The sequence below is a fragment of the Montipora capricornis genome, unplaced genomic scaffold, assembly GCF_036669925.1.
Source record: "Montipora capricornis isolate CH-2021 unplaced genomic scaffold, ASM3666992v2 scaffold_465, whole genome shotgun sequence".
In the NCBI taxonomy this organism is placed as follows: domain Eukaryota; kingdom Metazoa; phylum Cnidaria; class Anthozoa; order Scleractinia; family Acroporidae; genus Montipora; species Montipora capricornis.
The window spans coordinates 50,888-64,091 of record NW_027180201.1 but is presented as its reverse complement, the minus strand read 5'-3'; the positions used below and the strand labels follow the sequence as shown (position 1 = coordinate 64,091).

Here is a 13,204-nt window from a genome sequence, read left to right as displayed (position 1 = left end):
ATCAAGAGACAAAAATTTTTCAATCTGAGCTTTTTGATGACGCATGAGATCTGAAGGGGAAAACGAAACCTCCCGAAAACCCAACAAATCACTCGGGACATCGCAGAGATTAGTCGTTGAGAGAGCTTTATTTATCTGGCTGTCCATAAAATGGATTTTCCAAAAGAAACGTGGCGATTTGAAGTTTTTATGGAACATTTTTCTCGATCAGTAGAATCGGCCGTTACAACTGTCTCAAAATAACGTGATGTCACGCGCTCTCGCTTCCTCGAACAAACGAAGGTGACCCGAAAACACTGACCCCGGGTCCACGGACTGCCTTACGGACCGGTCCACGAACTACCCCTACGGACCCCCTCTACGGACCACCCCACAACAACACAGAAATAAAATAGATAAAGTAAAATAAATAACAACTGAAAATTTGTTTATACAGGTTGTCTAGTTAGACCACTCCTTTCTGAAAAATCTCAGCCGTTACGCTCCGCAAATCAGACTAAGGCTCAAGTATTATCCATGTGAGCGTTAGCCCTACTAATGGAAATGAGCCCACACAAGGACAGAGAAAAACTCTGACCAGGGTGGGAATTGAACCCACGACCTTCGGGTTAGATCACCACTGCTCTATCGACTGAGCTAAAAGGTCAGACGGGAGCAGGCCCTGGGAACTGAAGATGATCTAACCCGAAGGTCGTGGGTTCAATTCCCATCCTGGTCAGTGTTTTTCTCTGTCCTTGTGTGGGCCCATTTCCATTGCTAACGCTCACATGGTTCATATGGGGTGGAAAACTAGCACTTCACATTACACTCTGATCAGTTAAGTCTGTTCAAATATAAGTGCTACACGGCTAACGTTTGCAAAAACACAATCCTTTCTTGTAAGGCTCAGGTATTGCCTTTTCCTTCGCTGTTGACCGGAGTGCTTCGAAAACGACCGATACTGTAATATCTTTCCTTCCGCCATTTTGTTCGGAACAGAGAGATTGTGAAGCCTGGGGCGAGTTCATAAACCCGCGGGAGTATGATCCGAACAAAATTCCGGTCCACAGCGAATAAAGGCGGTCCTTAAGGCAGTCCGTGGACCAGGTCCATAGGGTAGTCCATGGACTGGGGGTCAGTGTTTTCGGGTCACCCGGCAAACGAAGAAACATTTGCCGAGGAAGCAAAATTTTTCTGAACAAATTCAGAGACGTTTTTGCTTCCGCAACAAATGTTTCCTAGGGCCGCAAACAGGGAAACATTTGCTTCCGCGACAATGTTTCCGCAACATTGTTGCATCGTTTGCGGGCGCCCTTAGGGTTGTCTGGCTGCGATGTTAGGTTGAATCGTTCCTGAACAGAACGGGCTTCTAAACTGTTTACAAGAGCACCAGCATGAGCAAAGACCAGGGCCCGGTTGTTCAAAGGCCGATTAACGCTAACCCCAGATTAAAAATTAACCAAGGAGTTTATTTCTCTATTCCCTAATGCTGTTCGACGCTGATATTGGGCAAAACTTAACATTAGAGGAAGTCAATCTTGAAAAACAAAAATAAGCAAAAGAAACTTTCACCAAAAAGTTGAAAAAATTAAACCAAAGTTTACGCTAATCCTGGATTAAGTTAATCGGCTTTCGAACAACCGGGCCCAGAGGTTTAGCACAAAAACAAAGGATCTGATCTAACGCAAAAGGCTTTACAATTAGTAACTATAAAAGGATATTGTTTGAACCTTTGAACTAATCCTTGCATTGTGACCTATTAGTTTACTATTATTTACCTTACTATTAAACAAGCCACGTAAGTCACTCGCTTTGGCTCTTATGATTTGATCCCTGTATATGTATTTTATACATTAAAATATGAACTAATAGTAATTGATAAACTAATAAACAGTAAAATAAATCGATAGAGCATTTTTCACATGACGGCGGTCATGTTGGTGCAAAGAAATTGCGGCCATGATGGTGTACCAAACTCATCCTCCGGGATCATTCGATGTATTTTTTTCTTTCCTTTTCATTGGCCGAGAGCCCACCTAGTGACCTGCAACTAACTGCCTACAAATAAGTGTTTTCTTGCAAATAATTTTCTGCTCATGCGTAATTGAAACCATTCTCTTGTGTGAAAATGGCAATTCGCTTTCCTGAGCTTTCAGGAAGTCATTTAATTGTTGGGATTTTGTGAAAAACAAACTCAGTCATCGAATGATAAAACAATTATTGAACTCGGTTATCGCAAAATATCGTGATTTGTCAGTGTTTCGCAGATCAATTATTTGCCTCAGCCTTCGGCCAATAATGGATCTGCTCGCTACTGACAAATCACGATGTCTTGCTCAACCTATTGTAGCCTGATTTCCAAACGGTCCAGGTCGCTCGTACCACGCACTCTTCTCCCTTTCCACTCTGATACTTCATTCAAGGTCATGTTCCTGACGTCATGGTTCTACTGTTTTTTTACACGCCAATAAAAATGCTTGTAAGAAATACATACACGCATTTATTTTCGCGCGGGTTTTTCTCTGTTCAGCGAAGTCTTATCACGTCTACTAAAAAAAACAGTGATATCAATATGATAACTTCTACTCCAAAAAAAGCGGTTTCACATGAAACCAATTTGGTTAATTGTTTGATTCGTTCTGAATCGTTGGAAAAGACTGACAGAATCGCTGTGTTTGGGCGTTCACAGTAGGATTTATAAAACTCATTAATAATTCATGATGGGAAAACAAAAGAAATGTTTTCTTAATCAATATCTGTATTTCTGATACAGCTTTCTCTTCATTTACATAAATGTTTCTTTCAATTTTCACGGTTAAAATGTCTTGAATCACCAAAAATACCTAGTGTACATTAAACAATTATTGGATGAGGTTGAGCATGATATCATGCCAAAACCGAATTCATTAATTGTTTTATTATACATTTTTCACATAATTCATCCTCAGAAACAGAAGCGAAGCGTTCAGTCATTTTGTTTCTGAGGAGAACACTCTAAGGGGCTTAGTAACCAGGCAAACGTTGAACTGCCCTCTTAGCTTACGTTTTCCAAGTAAATAATTTCGTATTTATACCCTCACATTCGAATCTTTCTGTAACACCAACGACTTTCCGAACCCCGCTGGCAAGTCTAAAAATCACCCTCTCTTCAAATGAAAGCTTTACGAGCATTCCTCTGTTCGGAGAAAGTTTCTCCACACCAAAGATTTGGCACAAAACTATTTGACCCACCCCTACATGAAGGCTGAAACTTACATGACCCACCCCCTGATAAAATATTTTGTTATATGATCAGTTATACCACATTTGTACATGAAGTTGTGGTGGTGTTGATTTACGGTTAGGTTTGTTTTTTAACCAGATACAAAAGCATGTAAAACTGACGAGAAAATTATTTAACTCTTTCAGCTTTTGTAAGCCAATTTTAATTAGTGACTGGTTATTATTTAAAGTTTCTCATCCTGGTGCCATCAAGTTATGTGTTGCGAAGTCTGCTTAATTGCACATTGCTGTCACTGTCACTCGAACTGTTTATAGAGGCAAGTTTTGCAAGAGGGATATCGTCCTCATCTGAGCTATCACTCCCAACTTCCTGCAAAACAGTCTTCGCTTGTTTCTTGCAGAAGGAACAACACCGTAGTGAAAAGCACATTCATTTTTTACTATATAATTTTTGTATTTGTTAACAAAAAGAGACAAAAGAGAGATTTCTTTCTTTATGATATTAATTTCGGTTTAACAGTTGTATTTTACGAACAAAGATAAAATTGTACGTCGTTAAAGCTGCCATGCTTTAAATTTATTGTTAGCTATTTCAACAGAATCACGCCCTCGATCATTACAAAAATATTTATTTGACAATGTGCCTATTCCTGTTTAAAAAAGGATGACCCACCCCCAATGGGTCGCTGACAATCGAACGACCCACCCCTTCCTAAGGGCTCAAAAACTGATGACCCACCACCTTTCTGCTCCGGCCCACACCCTCTATACTTTTTGACCAGTCCCTCAGAAGCTTAAAATCTGTTTCACGGTTACTTCTGAAGATGAATGTTGTAGCATTCGAAACGTCAAGTAAACTTTCAGTGAATATGCGATACAGTATGTTTATAACTGCCGTCTGTGTGTTATTTCTTATCAAGTGGAAATGGCCAAAGAGCAACACTATCTACGATATCTAGTCCAAGCGGTTTTTAAAAACATTCTTTCTCAAAGTGTTTGCCACACAAGCGTGTTCGTTTGTTTGATCTTAACCAGCCATTTTTGTAGCAATTCTTTGCTGGTCAAGGACAACAAATGCAGTATATTTTTTGGGATTCTTTCTTATTGCTGCGACTGTTCCATCCGTATGCATTACATTGTCTAACCACGAAGAAATTATGTGAAAATAAATATTTCGCTGCGATTTGTTTCCTAACCTGGGCGACCCGACAGCCTTGTGTTGAAACTATGATGTCCACTGACCGCTCGCACAGCAGACGCAGATATGATAAGGGCTATTGCCACCAGCATGAGGTCGACGTGGCGGGATTAGCTTGAAAAACGTTTGATTCTACACATGGGCTTAGGTAAGATGACAAATCGTAACTGAGTGGCCTTCGAAACTAAGCAGCTGGTTAATAACAATTGAAGTAATTTGATGAAAGGATCTTATGACCCAGGCATTTGAAAGAAGAGATACCATTATGAGCCGAACCAGCGTTTGTCTCGGTATCCAATACTAACAGAATCGCAAGAAAAATAAACTGGCCGAAATAAACAAGGTACATCACAGTATTTTATATTCATTTCATATTGTCGTTCCACCCACATCTGCGCTAGTCTTTCGTTTGTGATCACCTGATGATTTGTGGTTGCCAACGTAAACAAGACTTGGATAGAGCCAGACCTGAAATCAACAAAAAAGGGCCAATCCTTAGACGGCGAGCGAGTTACTGAATAGTATAACAGTTTATGAGTAAAAAACAAATAACGTTGGTTTGCATTACACTACGAAAAAGAAACGGGCCTGTATGTGTATCATAAGCTCATTCTGTGGGAGAACAAGTTTGCAGAAACTTAAATTATGCATGCGTTGATAAATACTTGCTACCCCAGAAACCACTCACACCAAAACGGGGAAGAAGAAAAACAAAGAATTGAGGACACAAGGCTAAAAAGCTCAAGGCGATTAATCAAAAGTGAGGAACATAAAGGATGATACTTCTCAGAATCACCTACATCCCACAATACTACTCGCCTCCCACCAATGTGGTCCGTGTTCGATTCCCTGACTCGGCGTCATAATTATGTGGGTTGAGTTTGTGGGTTCTCTACTCTGCTTCAAGAAGTTTTTCTCCGGATACTCCGGTTTCCCCCTCGCCTTAAAACCCAACCGCTTTACAGTGTCCCCAATTAGTGCTTCCGTGCTAAATACATTTGACACTAAGTTAAATAAACGTCATTATTATTGTTACCTTTAAAACCAGTTCGAGTAAATTGAAAAAAAAAACCTTACCTGTTTAAGAAGGGAAGATGATCTAAATGACACTAACTCTAAGCCCACGATCTGTGAATCTTTGTTAGCCGAGTGGCACATTCCACAAATTAGAGGGATGTAACAACTGTCGGTCTCCGGTACAAAAACACTGTTTAATTTTGGACCTTGAAATGAAAACAAAAGAAATCCCCTCAAAGAAACGAAAATTATACTTCCTGACTAACTATATCGCTGCAACGATGCAGCCTTTTGAGATATCCTAACATGAGCTTTTAAAAACACTTCCTGGGAAACTGTGCAGATCAAATGGCTGACAAGGCAAAAACAATCCAGGTAATCTGGTGACGTAATTCGGAGGACTGGGGAGAAAAATTTTAACGCTGTATCCCACAACCGAGTGCGGCCTTGAATGTTATTTTCGAATTCAACATGGCAGAGGCGAGGTTAGATCTCGTAGGTTCTTCTTGAATGTTCATTCAGTAACAGGAAATGAGGGAGACACGGAATGATCTGTTGAGTTTTGGCGACGGAAATACTGCAGGAAATTTGGAAACAACACCTAAGGCCGCGCGCGGTTGTGGGATACGGCGTTAAAATTTTTCTTCCCAGTCCTCCAAATTACGTCACCACATTATCTGATAAAGAGGGCCAACCAGTCGGACGGTGTCGCTGGTTTACAGCAACGTAAGACACATTCCCAATAAATTATTATGATCATTTGGTCAAAGCTGTATTCAGAGAAGGTACAGAGACTTTACATTTTGCGTTGGAGGAGTTGCTTTTCGAGCTGCTATAGAACGTATTCTATTACATTTTCAATCTCGGATATTGTGTTTCTTCGGTCCTGAATGGCTCATCAGTTGAGTCTCCGCTATCAACTTATATACCATATGACCTTACATGGAAACTGATTGCACCAGGATCGTTTTGTAAAATTAAAACAACGTCCAGACGATTTCTACACAGTTCAAAGTAATTTCATTCGCTCTCGTGGGATACACTGTTACTAGTGTATCAGACTGATTGTAACCAACTATGAGTTACTTTGCTTTGTTGTTATTTACCGGGGAGCTTTTAGATTTTAAGCCTCGGCAAAAACTGGAAGCAGTAGTTTCTACCGGATTTTTAAACCATTCATCTTGATAGTCAGAGGATGTGTAGCAATATGAATATGATGGAGTCAAGACTAGTTAAAAAAGAAAACAGCTCCAATCTAAGACATAATTAGTTGGGACACTTGAGCCGCACTTCGATTTTAACTTACGAATAATGCCAGCTCCCTCTCCCCCCTCAATGTTGCCTTAGAAACAATTTTTTCTCGCCTGAGCAACTAAGTATTTATACCGTTCCGACCTTGTCAACATTGAGGGGGGAAAGAGCGAACACTGTCCCAACAATTATGTCTTAGATTGTCGTTTCCGGTTGCCGTCAAAAACTTCGCATGCTTAAGCCCCCTACCATTTCATATCCAACGCTGCTCGTGGACTAATTATTAGCAAACCAAGAGGGCATTTTCGATACCTGGGCTATTATTCTTGTTCGTGTCGACCAACGGAGTCAGGTTTTGGACTTCACTGTCGTCTTTTTCAATAACAAGAACCGTTTTCTCGCCACAACCGTGTAGAATAGTGCCTGGAGTAATCTTTGGAAAGGCCTTGGGGCTTATGCAACCTACGTAAATAAATTGTATCATGTATTTGAAAGATGCAATGAATTTAGAATCCCTAACCAAACATTTCCGATACAGCATCACATTAGCATTTATAGTACTTTGTACGGATTTCATGCAGTGTCCATTTGAGACATAAATTCATTTGTAACGTTTTCGTTAGGGTTCTGGTTAAGGTTTAGAGAGGACAATGTGTGACGCTAAAATGGAGAATGAATCTCCTTATGAAGTTAAACTGGGTAATCATCACCTCTCCTCAAAAAACAACAAGCCGAGTTCGATATGTCAATATTCAAGCATGACTACGAGGCTTTCTGGTCAAATTTCACGGATCAGTTCCTTTTTCTTTGTCTCAAAAGTCTCAAGGGAGATTTCTAAACAAAAGAATATTCAAATTTAACCATAAAGCCTTGTAGCCAATTGAGGCTACGTTCACACGGTACCGGACGAATTTTCTACCGGTCGAAAATTTGTCCATTTAGAGGTTCCGTTCACACGGAACCACGCTAAACGTACGAAAATTTAGACGCCTCGCCGTTCAAAAATTTGAACGCCAAAATCGAGGACGAATTTTTAGCCGGTACGGTCGAAAATTTAACCTGCGCGCTGTGAACACCTTGACCGTCTAAATTTTTGCACGGCAATGGCGTGGTTGCATGGATAAGTGGTAACTCAGCTACTATCCTTAGGCTTTCTCTTTCTTGACGCCATTTTAGATTTCGTAAAGTCGCGCTCTGCGCATGAACAGATTGTAAAGCCAATGACAAAGGTTAAACTTTAATCTAGTTCGTCAGTTCCGTGTGAACAGAACAAAAATATTGCACGGTTCCGTGCGAACAAAATGTACGGTCAAATTTTCAACCGGTAGAAAATTCGTCCGGTACCGTGTGAACGTAGCCTGACTTCTTTCACCATCCCATAATGCAATATGTCTTGGGGGGTATTTACATAAAAGCAATACAAGTTATTAACTCTTGGGACTGTATAAAGCTTCAGTGAACTGAATATCCATTGTTTTAATGCAAATACCCCCACACAACCCCAAAATGAAAAGTATTATGGAAAGGGTGAAAAAAGCGGATGTGTAAAATATTGACATATCGAACGTGGCCCTATTAGATCATTTCAGAGTTGCGAGGTTTGGAAATAGCATTTCTTCTGAAAACAAGAGGCTACATGTATTTTTCACTTTGGCCTTTCTTAGACCAGGGCGGGAATAGAGATGTTACCACCATAATTGAAAAAAAGCACTTTCTCAGAAGTGATTTGTGCAGTACACATCATATTAACCAACGGCAGGGCACGGCAAAGTTACAAATCGGTAAGGAAGGAGCAGTAAGATACGAGTGCAAAAACGTGGATAGAATATCACAAGAAGATGAGCTGGTTAACAAGCAAAGTATAATAACCTGTCACAAGGCCAGCCCCACAGCAGGTGCAGCGCACTAAAGCTTTATCATCATTGCCTTTCTCCTTGACCTAGAATTAAACAAAAAGCCTTTTTTCAATATGAAACTGTTGATGGCATACTTATACAGCTGAAAGAAACATTAATATTTAATATTTTTTGTCATCGCACTTATGAACGTTACTAAAACAGAACTGCGGTGATAAAGAAAACTTCACATACGAATTTGATATGAAAATGGCATTGCTAGTGATGTTGTTCAGCATACTAAACGATAGTGGTTGAGCTTTTTCCGTCCGTAGATGAAACCTTGAAGATACAGATAACTTTCAGTTACAAGTTATTGAGCTGATTAGAGCGAGTTTCAATCGAGTGTCGTAAAACCAAAACCAAAGTAATTACTTTGGCCAATCAAAAAGGACGGAGACAATCCAGTAAACCAATCAAAACTCGAAGTAATTACACGTAGGCAACACAAAGCGCGGGAAAATGTGCACGCGCGAGCCACGATTGGTTTTGGTTTCACTTCTGATTGGTTGAAAAAGTGGCGCGAGAACTTTGAACCAATCACTGAGTGAAGTAATGCAAAACCAACTTTCAGGGTGGCTTAGTGGTTATCTATCGAGCCTCCCACCACTGCTAGCCGGGGTTCAACTCTGGCCCCGGCTTGCATGTGGGCTGAGTTTCAGTCGATCTCAACCTGACTCAAGGGTTTTTCTCCGGGTACTCCGGTTTTCCTCCCTCATCAAAATCGACTCACAGCTAATTAACATCTAGCTGTGGTGCTGTGCTCCGACATCAACATGGACTGTATAGCAGCAGCCAGAGGCGCCTTTGTATGCTTTCAGCCCGATATCGTGAGCTGCGCCCTTCGTAATTCAGTCCTCAAGACTGCAAGTAAAGGGTGATTAGCACTGACAATTATTATTATTATTTATTATTGACACTCAATTGAAAACCGCTCTAATTAAGTACTAACCAATTTGACTGAGTCGGCGATATCCGGCGTCATTTAAATGTAACGTACGAAGCATTGCGTTTTTGTGATGTGATGACCATGGCGACGGCAATGACAATAACCACCATGATGATAACGATGGTGGTTTTGGTAGTTTAGGACAGAATTTTTGGCGCACATAAGCAAATGAAAAAAGGTCGGTTTAGTCATTCACAACTTTGCTCTCACCTCACTTTTTCCTGTATTTTTCTTCGCCAAGCTCCCAGCTATATTTGAAGCCCTTCGAAGTCGCATGCTTCTCCTCGTACTTTGCCGAACATTGCTTGACTCTTTGGGGACATCTCCACTAGGACTTTGGCCCCTTTTTGAAGAAGCCTTCAAGCTTTTAGAATCAGATCCACTTCCCACTTTCACGTTATCACCTTCCAAAGCCAAATCATCTTTGACTTCATCGAGCAAGTCACGTGGTTGTTTCTCTTCGCGTCCCTCGCCAACACCCTCCTCTTTCTCTGAAACAGTTCTCGAGGTGCTTTGAGACCTCAAAAGATTTCTCAATGGTAGACCAGTGTGCTTCTTTAAATCAGCTGCCACTGAAATTTCAACGTTATTTTGCTTTACCAATGGTACTTTGGCATTGCCGCATTTTTCTATCGAAGGTTCAGTTGTGCTGTCGCCCCTTTCAAATTCATTCTTGCCGACAGTATCCGCCTTATTGTCTGGGCTGTTGATCACATTCGGCTCTCGTCCAGCAACATCAATGCTATTCGACCCTGCACATGTTTCATCTTCACCCTCCAAGTCTTCGCTTTCTTCTTGTTTACAAGGTGATGATGAAGGTGTTGTGGTCGGTGTAGCAAACAAAACAGGAGAAGAGCAAAGTTGCTCCTCCAATAGTCCTTCACCCTCACAGCTCTTTGCCGTCTCGTTGTTTGACGCGGGGCTTTCACGTTTTTCTTCATGTTTGAACTCGCTGCATTTCATTTTAGCAAAAGCCATGCCCTTTAGCGGGCTGTAGTCCAGAAGTGAAGTCATTCCATTTAACAACGTTTCCTCTTGTCTTCTGTGGTCCAAACTCTTGCTATCAGCGTTAACAACTTTCTGGCCCTTAGGAGTGACATCGCTGAAGCATGTGTTCGGTGGGACACTGCAATTTTCGGGAGGTTGCGCTAGTTGTGGGTGCTGAATGGAGTTTCTGTCAGTGTAAAACCTTTGTCCTTCTTTTGCCGCTGAATATGAATTTCCTTGTTCTTTAGCGAACGAAATGTTCTTACTGAATTGACAATTGTTTATACACTGTTTTGGTGTGAACGCAACACGAGAGCTACCGGTTAACTGGACTTTATTCAGTGGAGTGCGCTCTAGAGAAGGGTTCGTATCAGTGTGGACACTACGTTCCTTTGCTGGAGTCTGCACACTAACCCTCTTTATTAGATCACTGTTCAAACACACATTAGGAGTAAACCCTTCAATACGGTCACACTGGGTTTTAAGCAGTGGAGTAGACTGTTCAGAGGGTTTCATATCGAATCTCAAGCTAGTTTCTTTCACTGGAGTTTCCACAATGCTCATACTCAGCTGGCTTTGTGAGGCCGCAATTGACGATGGACAAGGATCTAATTTACGAGCTGCTGCAAACTGTTTCAGGGAGGACATCGCCTCGCTAAAATCATCGAATTTGTTGATTCTTTTGCGAAGCCATTTCGATATCCCTGCAAATCAGAATGAGAGTTTCTTTAGTTTTCATCGCATGTATTCATTCGGCTAGGTCACTGCCACACAACTGAACAATTACCTACTGTTACTTGACCAATCCATAGTTAACTATGACCAATCAAAGTGGGTGAAACTTGTAAGAAGACGGGGGAGTCAGGGTGGCTTAGTGGTCATCAACCAGGCCTCCCACCTCTGAGACCCAGGTTCAACCTGAGGTCGCATGTGGGGTGAGTTTCAGTCGATCTCAATCTGACTCCGAGGGTTTTTCTCCGGGTACTCCAGTTTTCCTCCCTCCTCAAAAAAATCGACTCCCAGTCAATTACATCTGGCTGGGTCTGCGGGTGCTCCGAGATCACATATGGATCGTGCTGTGCCTTTACATGCATCCGATCCGATCCCGTTGAACCGATTGATCCTGGAAAGCCCTTGTACGGAGCGGTCAACTAAACACATTTACACATTTACATTTAATTAAATATATAGTAAGACCTAATTGATAGACCTTTTTCATATGGTGCTCTCAGCTTTAGGAAACCCTTCCAAATGTTAACGAATTTCTGCTCCTTTTGAACTTGCAATGCCGCATTGAAAACTATGGCAACGGCAAATAAATAAATAACAAATGGGCTCCTTTGGTGCAATACTTAACATGAAAATCCGTTAGCACCTTCACATTGATTGACAATTGTTAAAATATAAACATCTGTAGATATGTCTAATTGTCACTTCTCCGCTTTATTATAAGTTTATCATAAGTTACAATTTGTCACTTTGGAACATGTAGAAGTAGAAGCTGAACATGTTGCTTTTCCGCTGCCCTAAAACCTTCGTAGCTTTTATCCATTTAATTTTTTTAATTGTAATTAAAAACATAATAAACTTTAAAAAATAGTGAGACCTAAATAAATACAGCAAGTTTACCAACAACATTGTACAAGGTGTTCTAGATTTTCCATTCACTACTTGCACAATCCCATAATACAATACAATACAATACAATACAATACATGCTTAATTGACCGCTCCCCATGGGCTTTTCAGGGACATTGAAACACAACGAAACGACAGAACAGAACAACAACTGTTAAGAATCCCAACTGGCCAGAGGCAAACCAGTTTCGCTCGAAACGTCAGCTTTTAGAATCCCTGTACGGTGGTCAATTTAAGTTTAATAATAGAGTGACTACAATCTTTTAAAATTGTAATTCACGTTACAAATAAAAAAAAAATCACCTCTTTTTGCGGAAATTGACTCGTGGTCTTTGAGGCAGTGTGGCCCAGTGGTTAGGGCGCTTGCCTTGAGATCCGGATATTCCGGGTTCAAGACCCGCTCTGACCACCCGTTGAATTTGTTCCTGGTAGTCCCTGGTTCAACTTCCCAGCTGCACTTGTAAATAGCCAACTGGTTTGCCTCCGGCCAGTTGGCATTCTTAACAGTTGTTGTTGTTGTGTTCTCTTGTTTCGTTGATTGTGTTCCATTGGCCCTGAAAAGCCCCTATGGGGAGCGGTCAATTAAGTATGTATATATGTATCCTTTATCCCAGCTCCTTGATCCCACTTTTCCAGGAAACCAAGTTGTTGTATCTTGAAATCACGATATTCAAGGTTCCAGTTCCACTTTAAACACTGACTCGTGATGTCAGTTCTTGTTGTAAAAGGAGCCACAAGTTTTAAAATTTTACAGGAAGTAGACATATTATAGCGACATTTCTTGTGAACAAACATTGACTTCACATTTCTTTTGATATTCAAATTTGCCAACAACGACAGCCAATTAGGTTCTGGTTGGCATATTAGTAACAATGGGTGACGTCAAAAGAAACATCGCTAGTTGTGAGGAGTTTCGAGCACACGCACTGAGAGCCCACATTCAGCTGTTCCACTGTTCCAGCGTTCCTACAATTCCATAACACACAATGTCGTCTGACCAGCCATAAGCTGCTTGGCATCGTTCTGACATTTTTGAGGTGGGTCTTTGTTTTAGATCATAGGGTCTTC

The 13,204-nt window shown here is 41.1% G+C and overlaps 1 protein-coding gene across 1 annotated transcript; it reads right to left on the bottom strand.

Moving 5' to 3' along the window:
- Nucleotides 1-3,386: 3,386 nt before the first annotated feature.
- Nucleotides 3,387-11,197, bottom strand: LOC138036184 (uncharacterized). Its single transcript, XM_068882544.1, has 5 exons — nt 9,722-11,197; nt 8,537-8,606; nt 6,980-7,129; nt 5,477-5,622; nt 3,387-4,867 (listed from the first exon to the last, which is right to left on the bottom strand). The coding sequence occupies exons 1-5, from the start codon at nt 11,144-11,146 to the stop codon at nt 4,769-4,771; spliced, it is 1,890 nt and encodes a 629-aa protein (XP_068738645.1). The 5' UTR covers nt 11,147-11,197; the 3' UTR covers nt 3,387-4,768.
- Between the last annotated feature and the right edge of the window lie 2,007 nt (nt 11,198-13,204).

Bases quoted from the DNA above. Each gene is read 5' to 3' on its own strand.
- LOC138036184 (XM_068882544.1), bottom strand. From the start codon at position 11,146: ATGTCCTCCCTGAAACAGTTTGCAGCAGCTCGTAAATTAGATCCTTGT. The intron at 8,607-9,721 runs GTGAGAGCAAAG...GTTTAATTCTAG, and splicing joins AAAATACAGGAAAAAGTGAG to GTCAAGGAGAAAGGCAATGA. The intron at 7,130-8,536 runs GTTATTATACTT...TTATTTACGTAG, and splicing joins TGGGGCTGGCCTTGTGACAG to GTTGCATAAGCCCCAAGGCC.